This window comes from Pinus tabuliformis, chromosome 9 (assembly GCF_031772625.1).
Source record: "Pinus tabuliformis cultivar Carrire ecotype Pingquan chromosome 9, CPIR1, whole genome shotgun sequence".
In the NCBI taxonomy this organism is placed as follows: Eukaryota; Viridiplantae; Streptophyta; class Pinopsida; order Pinales; family Pinaceae; genus Pinus; species Pinus tabuliformis.
In genome coordinates this window covers 880,593,758-880,607,904 of record NC_142307.1, presented here as the reverse complement: position 1 = coordinate 880,607,904, position 14,147 = coordinate 880,593,758, and the positions used below count along the sequence as shown (strand labels likewise).

Here is a 14,147-nt window from a genome sequence, read left to right as displayed (position 1 = left end):
TCCTAATATTTGTGACATCCTTGATCAAAACGCATGTCAGTGACATACACAGAAGTTCAGAGATATTGAAAAAATTTACAAACTTTTCTTTTCCAAAAGGAAGACAGACTAAATCTTATGTAACACTATAGTGAGCTTAATAAAATGTTACAATTGTTTTGCGCATAAATAGCAGAATTTTAATCAAGCATGTGAAAAATAATTGGATTGATATTTTTACAACTTAACTGCATGACCTCCTCACGGAATCGAGTGAAAGAAATCACCCTCTCTAGAATCACACCACGGAGATAATACCAATACCAATAATTATCACACCATAGGCTGACCCTCCTGTGTGCTTTTGTCTGCCAACACCATGCGATCATCCTTATCCTGCCCTTCCTCTGTCATGTTCTTCTCACTCTCTGTTATTGCCTCAGACATGCAAAGTTCCAAAAACTTACGGTAAACGTGTATCATTTTATCAAGCATATCTAAGGCACGCCGCCTATCCTCATTCACTACAACTAAATTTCCTTTCATTGCTTCCATCTCCTTTATCCTCCGCCCAATAATTCCCATGCTACAGCATGGTGAGTCTACAGAAATTGTAGCTTGTCCAATCTTTGGACTAAGTAACTGCTTACACATTAAACCATCATTGGAAGAACACAAAGCCTGTTCCAGCAATGGGAAGACCAGAATACTGCTCACTGGACCTCTCTTATGCTCAAAAATCCTAAGAAGGCAGTAATTACGAGTATCCCATAGGCGAATAGTGCAATCTTCAGATGCCGAAATCAGAGAGAATCCATCCCCGCTAAAACTCAGAGCTGTAATTGGCCCACTATTATCGAACAGTGATCCAACTATCCCATCAACATTAACAATCCCATTGCTTCTCCGGGAATATAATTTCAGAACAGCAATATATATTCTCCCATCTGTTCCCCCGGCATACAATGCATGTTCAGAGGGATCAACAACTACAGAATTAATAGCAGTGGGCATGTTAAGGGTTCTCAAGTGGGTTCCCAAACCTAAGCTCCACATTTTGACGGTGCAATCCAATGAACAAGAAACAAGAATTGCATTGCACCCTCCGATACCAGATGCAAGACCAGTCACAGACAAGGCATGAGCAGCCCAACTATACAAACTTAATACTTGCATTTCCCTAGTTAGGCCCTCTGCATTATCTAGGATTCTAATAAGAGGCCAAACATTAACAAACCCATCATCACCACCTGAGACCAACAATGACTCATCATCAGAGAAAATCAAACAACTTACAGACTTTTTGTGGGCGTACCATGAGCGGACCACTTGTTGAGTGGCCAGCTCCCACACGTAGATTTGGCCTGAAGCTCCACCGCCCATAAGATAAGCTCCGTCATTAGTGCAAGACAGGGGACCAATTTGCTCACAAGGAAACATTGTGGACTGAATTGAAGGGTCCCCCAATCTCCACAAACAGATGGGTCCTGCTGAAGAAGCAGAGTGTGGAGATGGTTTGTGTGTCTGGGAGGCTGCAATAAAGGATCTGCCAATGGAAGTGAGAGCATTTCTGGGAGAAGGACAGCCATGGAAATGGGCGAGCTCTGCGCCTGTGGACAAATCCCACGCACATATTATTCCTGCATCGGCTGATGAAGATCCTAGTAGTATTTCCCTTCCAACCATAACTTTTGATATAAATATGCGTTATGACTCATTTGGAAGTGCACCATCCCCATTATACAAAACAGCACTCCAAATATGATCCAGCTGGCAGTCGAGACATGTGGGCGGGCATCAGGCTTTGCGAACATCCCATTCAAACTTTCGAATAGTGATTATGAACGTAGCCATGAGTTTTAGTCCTCAGCTGTAAGAAAGTGCAATGGTGAATTTATTTGGCATCTTGGGGATAGCTGGTGAAGACCTGCATGGTTTAGTATTTCAAATTCTCTTGTCTCTGGTGATGCTACACCTGTAGTAGGTTATTGGAAAAGAAGTAAAGCAAACTCAAAAATACATCAGTAAAATTCATCCAACATGTTGATTGAGAAAAATTGAAGGAGAATATCTTTGGAGGAAAATTTTGTCATCGAGACACGTTAAGTACGGAAATCAATTCATCAAACTATGTATATATAATTAGGTTGATAGGTTTTGAGTCTCAAAGGTTAAGTATGGAATAAAAAGGGAGTACGGAAATCAAATCAAACTATGTATATATAATTAGGTTGATAGGTTTTGAGTCTCAAAGGTTAAGTATGGAATAAAAAGGGTGAATGGATCAATTTATCAAACTATTATTTATATATATAATTAGGTGGAATTATATATATAAAAAGAGTGAATGAATCAATTTATGACACGTTAAGTACGGAAATCAATTCATCAAACTATGTATATATAATTAGGTTGATAGGTTTTGAGTCTCAAAGGTTAAGTATGGAATAAAAAGGGAGTACGGAAATCAAATCAAACTATGTATATATAATGCCGTAGTCTTTAACGCGACTTTTTGAAAGCCTTTCCGGCGATTTTTTCCGGTGAAAATCCGGCAGTGATTTATTGAAATCGAAGTTTGATAACTAGTTTCTGCACAATGAAAGCGTCCCAGGGGTTTTTCAGGGTGCTGAATCCGAATATGCAGTTAAAAAACCATTTTAACTGCAACAAATCATGATTTCATCTCAATTTCTTCTGCCGGATTCCGTCACCGGAATCTCAAAAAGTCGCATTATAGACAACTCCATATATAATTAGGTTGATAGGTTTTGAGTCTCAAAGGTTAAGTATGGAATAAAAAGAGTGAATGAATCAATTTATCAAATTATTCATATATATAATTAGGTGGGGAGAGTCTCAAAGTCCGACGGAAGAACAATCCGCACTAATGAGATGTTATCATTAATATTGTGTTAAGTTTGGTTAAGCTTTGATTTCTCATGAAATAGTTTAATTCCACCAATGAGATGTTATCATTAGTATTGTGTTAAGTTTGGTCAAGCTCTCCCATCTTCAAATCCCTACTTATGAGAGTGGCTCCCATCTTCAAACCCCTCCCCATGAGAATTGAACCTTTGACTTAGTGGGGACTAAACCCCATAAAAGCCAATTGCTCTACACCTATATATATACATATATTAAAGAAAGACTTTAATAATAATTTAAGTAAATAATATATATGAAATTACTTTAGGTGTTTTTTAGGGTGCAGAATCCATTTATGCATTCAAAAGTGTATTTTAAAGTATGAGAAATCACAATCTTGCAAGAAATTGTATCCCTAGAATCCGACCAAAAAGGCATTTCCACTATTAGTTAGACTTCCCGGAATTAAGTTTAAGATAATAATTAATTTTAATAATTTACAAGTTTAAATTCCAACAATTAAAAAATAATAATTAAGTATTTATTATATTTTTGCCCCAAAATTTTCAACATAAATTATTATTATTATATTATAATTTATAAAATAGTATTTAGCAAAAAAAGACAATAATATTTAGGTATATTTGAGACATTAAATAAAATAAAAATCATATTATTTTTAAACCCAGCGAGATCCATCTTGAGATAAGTTACAAATCTCTTTTAAAGTGAAAAGAGATTTAATCCCTCTCGGCGCTTGGTAGATCCAAAGTTAATATGGATCTAGTATGGTTACTCCAAGTCACTGTGATAGATGTTGAAAAATGTGTAACTAGGTTCAATCTTCATAAGTATGAAATGTATTTTTGATTCTTGTAAATTATGACATAAAAGAAAATTATTATTATATTTTTAGAGCATGGTTTCATCCTTAAGGTCTTTTATTTTATAGGTCAAGCACCCATTGATTGCTTTTAGGGGTCCTCGGTCAAGAAGTCAAAAGATTCATTGTCATAAGTTGAAGACCCCACTGGGCACATTGTAACTTGTAAAGAGAATTATTTTGTCTTTAAAAGTGTCGAAATACCCTCCAAGACCAAGTTAGCCTGACAGCTCACAAGTCGGCCTAAAGGAAGAACCACGTCCACCCTTGAAGAAGCCAATAAATAGAAGAGGACTCATCCTTCTTGAAACACACAGTCACCACTCATTCTAGTGAAGGAAGAGGCAGCGAAGAATAAGTGGGACAAAGGAGATTTATGTTTGGGTTATCTTTCTCTCACATGTGCTAAAGAGGACTAAGGTTTTTGCAATAGACCTAGGGCATCCATCTTCAAGTTTGATCTTGGAGAAAAGGAGGCAAAGAGGTCAAGCGAAGGTCACCAAGGGTCACTCTCAAGCTCCAGAAGTCAGGGAAAGGAAAGCGAAGGTCAAAGGAGGGCTCTAGAAGAAGATCAAAGTTCCCATGTGTGGTAGCAGTAGTTGTTGGGAGGTTGAAATTTCAGATCTGCAGTAGGAGGCCAAAAATCTTGCAGCAAGAAGTCGAAAAGGTGCTACTGGAAAATATTTGACTGGGTTTGACTAGATCAAAGTTGGCACATCATCCAAAGAGGTTGGTCTTGGTCTTGGAAGGTATTAGTCTTAGTATTAAAGTCATGGAATTCGTCAGTTGAAGAATCTATAAGGAAGAGAAGAGATTTAAGGGTTTTCCTCTCAAGAGGAGAGGTTTTGGCCCTGGCTTGCAACCTATATATTGTGTCATTGTTCTTCTTGTTTTTGGTAGTTGTTTGATGCTTCACACATATAATAATAAGGAACAAAGCTAATAAGTAAAAATGAATCACAAGAAGTTATCAAGTAAAGAGAATTAATCATAATCATTGCCCTATTGAATTCTCAACATGGTATCAGAGCTAAGGTTGGCTAAGGGCATCATGAAGATCTCCAATACATTGAAGAAGTTCATCAAGAAGTGCTCAAAGGTAGCAATTTATCTCAAGAAAAGCATCAAGGAAGCGTGGAGTTTCTTATTCTCTACAAAGAAGGAAGTAATCGAAAAAAGGATGAAGGTCTCTTCTCAGCACTCACTAACACATTCCAAAACGAGAGCATTTGGGTAATTGATGGTGGTGCATCTAAGCACATGACATGTCATCACAAACAATTGAAGATTTTATCAAAGGGAAAATCTTCTTATTCAGTGGAACTTGGAGATAACAAAAGCTATCCCGTGAGAGGCATTGGATCAACCTCTATAAAGTTGGAGAATGGAAGCAACATTCACCTCAACAACATCATATTTGTTCTAGGTTTGGATTAGAACTTACTTCCATTTCAAGTCTAGAGGATAAGGGTGATATAGTAGCTTTCATTGATGGAAAGGTTGTTGTATGGAGTAAAAACTCAAGCATAGAGACTCCTAAAGTGATTAGTATTCGAGAAGGAGGACTTTACAGGTTGATATCCCCTCTAGCTCAAACCTTGGTTCACATTGAAATTAACCCATGTGAACTATGGCATAAAAGATTTGGTCATCTTCAATTCAAGATCCTCCCAACTCTAAGTTCCATAGTATATGGAATACCTGAACTAAAAGAAGACCATGAAGGAGTATGTAAGGGATGTGCATTGGGTAAGAATACCAAGAGACCAATTGGAAACAGTGCTTCACGGTCAAAAAAAATCTTGGATCTCATTCACTCCAATGTATGTGGCCCTATGACTCTTAAATCCCTTGGAGATGATCTATATTATGTCACATTTATATATGATCATTCAAGAAAGACTTGGGTTTACTTAATGAAAACCAAGGATGAAGTATTTACAAAATTTCAAGAATTCAAAGCTGAAGTGGAGAACCTTACAAATAGAAGAATCAAGATACTAAGATCAGATAATGGAGGAGAGTATACATCTAAGGATATTATAGTATTTTGTAAGGATTCTAGGATTAAGAGGGAGTTGATAGTCCCATATAATCTCGAAGAAAATGGAGTTGTAGAACGAAAGAACCGATCCATTGAAGAAAGTGTAAAGGCGGTGTTACATGATCAAGATCTACCAAAATTTTTGTGGGGAGAAGTCGTGAAGACTGCAGTATATATTCAAAATCAAAGTCCCCACAGGTCGCTGGACAACAGGACTCCCGAAGAAGTATTCACTGAGAAGCAGAGTGTGGAGATGGTTTGTGTGTCTGGGAGGCTACAGTGAAGGATCTGCTAATGGAAATGAGAGCATTTATGGGAGAAGGACAACCATGGAAATGGGTGAGCTCTGCAGCTATGGACAAATCCCACGCACAGATTATTCCTACATCGACTGATGAAGATCCTACTAGTATTTCCCTTCCAACCATAACTTTTTCTATAAATATGCATTATGACCCATTTGGAAGTGCACCATCCTCGTTATACAAAACAACACTCCAAACATGATCCAACTGGGAGTCGGGACATGTGGGCGGGCATGAGGCTTTGCGAACATCCCATTCAAACTTTCGAATAGTGATTATGAACGTAGACATGAGTTTTAGTCCTCAACTGTAAGAAAGTACAATGGTGAATTTATTTGGCATCTTGGGGATAGGTGGTGAAGACCTGCATGGTTTAGTATTTCAAATTCTCTTGTTTCTGATGATGCTACACCTATAGTAGGTTTCTGGAAAATAAGTAAAGCAAACTCAAAAATTGATAAGGAGAACATCAGTAAAATTCATCCAACATGTTGATTGAGAAAATGAGAAGGAGAATATCTTTGGAGGAAAAAAATTTCATCGAGACAGGCTAAGTACGGAATAAGAAGAGTGAATGAATTAATTCATCAAACTATATATATATATATATATATATATATATATATATATATATATAGGATGGGAGTCAAAAAGCTCGATGGAAGAATAATATGCGCACCAATGAGATGTTATCATTAGTATTGTGTTAAGTTTGGTCAAGCTTCGATTTCCCATGAAATAGTTTAATTCCCCCGAAAGTGGCTTCCATCTTCAAACCCCTCCCCATGAGAATGGAACCTCTGACTTAGTGGGGACTAAACCCCATACAAGCCAATTGATCTACACCTTATATATATATATATATATATATTAGGTTTATTTGAAGTAATTGAGAAGGATGGTTATTATTCTGACCACCTAAGTTCTACTCTTATAAATGTCATTATAAGCTTTGTTGTAATGATCATTTGGGATGTATTCATAATTAAATGGTTTTGGATACTTTACAAACTACAATTAAAACAAGATATAAGTTGGGAAACCCTTTCGAGAGAAAACCTGGCTAGAAGGTGAGATTGCTCTACTCTCTTTCTCTAAATAGAAAATGGATATAAGTACAAAGAAGTGAGGCTTGTGGTCTAGGGGCTACTACAGTGCACAATTCCTCTCTATTTTCTTTCTCCCTATCCGCTCTCTTCTATTGTGCTTGTCTATGGAACAAAATGTACTTGAATATAGTGAAACCCATTTTCCTCTTAGTGACCCAGTGATATCACAAACTCATAGCCTACTAGTGGTTAGGTTTGACTCCTTCAACTCTTAACTAGCGTTACAATATGGACTGTTTTAGATTAGTATTCATCATGATCACGTAGCTAGCCCTTTTTCAATGAATAATGGGGGTTGAAGTGTCATCCTCTCAAATTATGGTGGTCAAAACAAGAAGGTCAACTTCTGAGTGGCATAACTTTTGCATATAGAATTTGATTAAGGAAATTGTTGCTCCATTGGAAAGGTGTCTATGTGAAGAATAGTGTGGAAATGTGGCATGCTTAAGCTACAAATTTTTACCCCTGAAAAACACCATTTTATGCCTCAAACTACTCCGAGAAGGTTTCAGACCCCAATTTTCCAAACTGGGACCCATAAGTAAAGATAGTCATGTGAGTTAATTCCTCCACTTTTTCCTCTTTGAAATCATCGAGATGGACAAAAACCAATATAATGATCCAATCTAGACCACACCTCCCCATTTTTTAACGTTGTCGGTACCCTAAAAGCTTCTACTGAATGAGGTGAGAAAATTTTTCCTCCTTGTTGTCTCAGGTGATCCTTTCAACCCAATCTACCAAATATTGTACTACCATTGTCTTGTAGTTCTAGACCTCTTCTGCAAAATTGCATCTTTTATCAACTCTACCTAAGCATCTAGTGCCATATCCTCTACAAAAGGTATGACTCGTTCCTTTTCTTGATCTAGCATGGAAGGATCATAGAGTTTTAGACTCTACATTCACCACAAAGTAACTACACATGTATGGAGGTGGACTGAATCTATAGGTGTTATCTCCCACCTTTTCTAGTATCTAAAAGAAACCATATTGTGGAGCCTTGATTTTATTAACAGGACCATGTAACTTCTCCTTGTTCAATTGTAACCATGCTCTATCTCCCACCTTGAAGGACTTCTCTATTTTTGTGTTGTCCATGCCTGGAATTGTATTTCCTCTGTGACTTTTACATTCTCTCTTGTACTTGTATATGAATTTTTCTATTCTTCTCAACAAAATTTCTCACCCTTAAATCATCTCCTATAAGATCCTCCCTCCCTGTTTCCCATATGCAATATCCAAAGGTGAAGGTGGCAAATATCCAAAACAAGTTTCAAATGGGGACTTACCAATAGAAGTGTGAACTGCTCTATTATAAGAGTTTTGTATATATACCATATTTTCATCCTAGGTATTCAAATGCTTCTAATTATAACCCCTCAAAAGTGGCACCAAAGTCATGTTGACTACTTATTTTTTCCCATTTGTCTATGGATGGAATGTTATAGACCTCTTCAACTTCATGTCCATCTTCTCCCACAATACAGTCTAAAACACATTAAGAAACCTTGTGTCCCTGTCTAAAATGATGCTCTGTGATATTGCAAAGTGCACCAAGACCTGTCTAAAGTACATGTTTGTTGCTTCTTTCCCATTGGTGGACTTTTTATAGAGCATTAGAACACACATCTTGTTGAACTTGTTAACTACCACAAATAGGTAGTCAAGTCCCTTCTTGGTTGTTAGTAAACCTCCCAAAAAGTCCATGGAAATGCTTTCCCATTGATGAGTGGGCACAAGCAAGGGATGATATATACCCTATTTAATTTTACTAGGTTTGTTGGTACAACAAGGCATGCATCCTCTTATGAACCTAGTTACATGTTCTTACATCTTGGGCCAATACACATACCTTCGTAAGTTGGTCACTATCTTCCTTACACCAAAGTTCCATGTAACCTTAGAAGTGTAAGCTTATCTAATCAGTTGCACTCACTCACCTATAGGAACACGTAACTTTTCCATCTTGTAGAGTAACCCATCCTAGAGAAAGTAGTGAATTGTTTTGTCACCATCGTGCACATGACTCTTGTTAATTTTTGCAACTAGGGTCAAATTCCACCTTGGACAACTCAGATGACTGAGATGATGATTTCATTAAATTCCTCTTTTCAAGAGGACCAAAATTGACCTAAATATCACCCTATTTGGACAAGCAGAAGTTGATTTTTGAATTATTTTATCCACTCATGCATAATGGAATAGGTCATCCCTAAGCACATGTAAAATTGGACAGGTCGGCCTCAACCCCAAGTAGACCCGCATGGAAGCCTATAAACAGAAGATACCTCAAGCTCATTTAGATACATTTGATAAAGCCATCTTCTACTCTCTTCTTTTGTCTTGGTTCGCACAGGTCTGACGGAGGAAGTTCACGCAAGGGTCATAAATTACAGGGGTGAAGCTCGCACAGATCTACGGTTTTTGTTTCTTAGACACACACATGTAACTGAGCATTTTTGTCCCTGGACACACGCTCATAGTGGCTAAGGGAGCATCCAGGCTATCTCAAACACTCGCACAGAAGCCTGAAGGCAATGTCCAGGGTTTCAGAAGCAAATATGACGGTGTTGGTTCCATACACTCACACAATAGCTATAAGGGAGTGTCTGGGAGTTTGGAGCGATTTTGTGACTGTTTGACCTTAAACGCATGCATGCAGTCTTCCTGGGAGCATTTGGGTCAAACATAGACGCCCTCACACAGTGGTTAAGGGAGCGTCCAGAAAGTTTCAGACGCACACAGTCTGCCTTGTTGGAAGCGTATAGGGTTTTGATCTACGGTTTGATAGTTGCCTTTAGTTGGATTCAATGGTTTGATGGATAAAGGGTTTCTCTCTGTTGTTCTGTAGTTTTTTTTGTTTATGTTTTGTAAATCTTTGTTGCAAGATTATGTATTGGGCTCATTGTACTCTATGCTGAAAACTTTTTATGACGATCTAATAAAGAAGAATATTTGAAAGGGTTTTCCCCTTGTGGGGTTTTTCCCTAGTCTTGGACTAATTTATTGTCTCTTATTATTATGTTGGTGTATTCTTTGTCATTGCGTATATTTTTCTATCTTCAGTTACAATTTATGATTGGGTACATTGCTAATAATTGGATGCATTGTTAAATGAAGATGTGAATCTGGGCTAAAGTAATTGATACATCATAGAACAATCTGAAAAATTAACATGGTATCAAAGCTGAGGTGAAGGACAAACCCAAAAGAAGACAAGCATTAAATCCCTCATTATTACAAAGACGATTGCCTAGTCAAGGTCAAGATGTCTTCCTCTACCTTCAAGGAGCATGAAAAGTTGGGTGATGCATCAAACTTTGTTGCATGGAAAGTCAGGTTGGAGATCATAGATGACAATAATGATGTGCTAGAATACATTCAAAGAAGGATGCCTAAGCCTCCAAAAAATGCTTCCACTTCCCTCAAAAACAGGTACAAGAAAGGTGAGTCCAAATCAAAGAAATTATAGCTGATGGTTTACAAGATCATTTACTTGCATATGTTGGGAATTTACGAAAGTCTAAAGACATGTATGACAAGATAGTCGACATGTATGAAATCAATGATTTGAATGAGATTATCACCTTGAAAGATCAACTCAAGGAAACAAATATGAACGAAGGAGAAGTTGTTCAATCCTACATTATGAGGATATCTCTCCTTAGAGATCAATTGCAGAGAATTGGAGAAAATGTGCTTGACAAGGAACTATTAGTTGTGACTCTTAGAGGTATCCCTCCTATTTGGGAAACCTTCATTACTACAATAAGAAAAAACAATGTCCTTCCATCATTTGATGAAATTGTTGGGAAGCTTACTCAAGAAGAATTGAGGATGATAGCAAGAGGAAGGATTCAAAAGCATGAAGAGGGAGAGCCCATTGCATATATCACTCATGACAAAAAGAAGAAAGGAAAAGGAGGTCCATCAAGGAAGCCTCCTTCTCAAAATACAAAAGGAAGGAATGACATATATTTATCTCATATTGAATGCTATAATTGCCACAAGAAAGGTCATTATGCTCGAGACTGTCCTGAGAAGAGAAAAAGGCCATGTTACAACACCAGAAGCAACAACAATAATAAAAGAAGAAAAGACAATCAAAGGAATAACCATGATAGAAGATATGAAATAAGAAGAAGAGATTCCTCAAGCAACCATGAAGAAGATCATCCTCCTCAAAAGAAGTCAAGAGTTCCAAGCTATGAAAGTAATGTTGTAAATAAATCTGAATACACTCTTATTTTTCCCCTACTAGTTCTTCTCCACCAAATTCGTGAGGTAGTTTGTTGGTTGATAGCAGGGCTACTCATCATTTCTCTGGATACAAGGAAGTCCTCTCTAATCTAGTAGAGAGGGAGACTAAGTTGAAGATCATTCTTGGAGACAACTCCACTCATCCTGTGAAAGGCTTTGGGTTTGTCAAATTTCAGTTGAATTTTGGGGAATCGGTTTTGCTGCATGTTGTTATGTATTTGTCAGGATTAATGAAGAATTTGCTATCTATATCTGCATTGGAATATAAAGGGATGAGGGTTGCCTTCATCAAAGGAAAAGTTTTGACTTGGTTTGTTGGTTCAGCCATAAGAGATGCATTCAAATTAGGATCAAGATTTAAAGGACTCTATAGAGTCACTGGAAGGCCACTTCTAGCATTGGTTCATAATACCAATCATCTTAGTGAGTTGTGGCACTGTATATTGGCTCATATTCACTATGATGCTCTTCTGAAATTGAAGAAATTGGTCTCATGTATTCCCAATGTTCAAGCCCATCATGATGGAGTTTGCCCAGGTTGTGTGAGTGGAAAGAAAATAAGGGGACCATTCCCCTCTAGTGAGAACAAGACAAATGACATCCTCCATCTCATTCATTCTGATATATGTGGTCTGATGCCTATGCATTCTATTGGTGGTCATATCTACTACATCACCTTCATTAACGACTTCTCAAGAAAGACATGGATATACTACCTTAAGCACAAGGATGAAGCCTTTGAAATGTTCAAGGAATTCAAAGCCTTGATAAAAAATCAAGCAAGGAAGAGAATCAAAGTATTCAGGTCCGACAATGGAGGGGAATACATGTCAAACAAATTAATAACATTTTGCAAGAAAGAAGGGATCAAGAAGGAAACAATTGTGCCATATACTCCCGAACATAATGGTTTAGCTGAAAGGAAGAACAAGTTTATATTAGAAGTTTCCCATGCCATGCTCCATGATCAAAAGGTGCCAAAATTCCTTTGGGTAGAAGCCACACATGTTGTTGTATATGTTCAAAACAGGGTGCCTCATCAAGCATTAGAAAACAAGACCCCTGAAGAAATATTCACAGGTGTCAAGCCCAATATTAGCCATCTTCGTGTATTTGGATGCCCTGTATATTTTCATGTGTCGAAGGACAAAAGGAACAAGTTGGAAGCTATGAGATAAAAAGGTATGTTTGTGGGTTATTGTGAAAATTCTAAAGAATATAAGATATATATTCCTCATCAAAGGAAGGTCGAAATTAGCAAGGATGTAACATTCGATGAAGATGCAGCTCTTGGAAAAGCAAGAGACCTTCCTTCGCCTCATCCTCCCAAGAAGGATAATGATGACTAGAATATTCTAGATGGTCTTTCTATGCCTGAGTCTGATATTGTTGATGATCCCATGGAGCCTATGGATCCTTTAGATCCTCCTCCAAGTGATCCTCCTACTAGGAAGAGACCGTTGGCTTTGTGATACTCTATAGAATGCTAAAAGAAATGTTCCCATTCGTAGATATTTTATAGAAATGAAGCAACCATGCAGATATCAGGGATATGTTGCAGCCATGACCACTATGATTTGACAAGTCGAACCGTCCTCATTCGAAGAAGTTGTAAAAGATCAATTTTGGAAGGGATTTTATGGCCGAGGAATATGATTCGATTGTGAAAAATGACATATGGGATATAGTTCCAAGACTGAATGGGAAGTCTGTCGTGACTTCAAAGTGGCTATTCAAGATCAAACATGGAATTGATGGAAAAATTAAGTAATACAAAACATGGTTCATATCTCGAGTATTCTCTCAGAAAGAGGGAGAAGATTATGATGACATATTTTCTCGTGTCTCAATATACAACCTTTCGTTTGATAGTTTCCCTTGCTGCTAGTCAAGGATGGACTCTTCATCAAATGGATGTAAAGACAACATTCCTTCATGGCATGTTACAGGAAGAAGTATATGTTGAACAACCACAGGGATTTGAAGTGGAATATCGGAGAACGCATGTTTGTGGGTTGAAGAAGGCATTGTATGGTTTGAAGCAAGCTCCCCGAGCTCGGTATGCTCGCATTGACAGTTATTTAATCAAGTTGGGATTCACAAGAAGCATTGTTGATCCCAACCTCTACTTCAAGGTAGTCCAAGGTATTCCATTGATTTTGGTTTTATATGTTGATGAACTATTCTTGATAAGTAGTGAGCCTCTGATGATTGAGTGTAAGAGGGATCTAGCCTCTCAATTCGAGATGAAAGACATTGGTCTCATGCACTACTTTCTAGGTCTTGAGGTGTGGCAAAGGCCTGGTGAGATTTTCCTTTCATAGGGAAAATACATTGTGAAGCTACTGGAAAGATCTAGAATGACTGAATGCAAATCCATGGCTACACTAATGGAAATGAACTTCAAGAAATTATGTGGAGAAGCTACAGTACCCGATTTGGCTAATCCATCCGAGTACAGAGAATTAATTGGGGCTTTGATGTTCCTTGTGAACACTCATCCAAACATATGCTATGCAGTAAACACATTGATTCAATTCATGATCGAGCCCCTCCATGCACATTGGATCGCTACCAAACACATATTTATTGATTTGTGTAGCTTGGGAGGTACTCCAAGCCTTAAGGTTCAGGGTTTCGAGGGTAAAGCACCACAAGGGTCACTTGTGGGCTTGGACCCCAAGTGTCAGGTTTTG

General features: G+C 37.8%; 1 protein-coding gene across 2 annotated transcripts in view; it reads right to left on the bottom strand.

Moving 5' to 3' along the window:
* The window catches only part of LOC149151595 (protein ROOT INITIATION DEFECTIVE 3-like), a 35,038-nt gene extending 33,056 nt beyond the window's left edge, over window positions 1-1,982 (bottom strand). Inside the window, exon 1 of one of the 2 annotated variants that reach the window (XR_016262321.1) lies at window positions 229-1,982. Coding sequence is in view for 1 of the 2 variants with exons in the window: in XM_089438410.1 (XP_089294536.1) it covers window positions 313-1,665 (1,353 nt within the window). In the remaining variant the exon portion in view is untranslated. Of the gene's footprint in view, window positions 1-45 lie in introns of those variants that run through there. The other variant, XM_089438410.1, reaches the window with a different exon arrangement.
* Window positions 1,983-14,147: the final 12,165 nt, after the last annotated feature.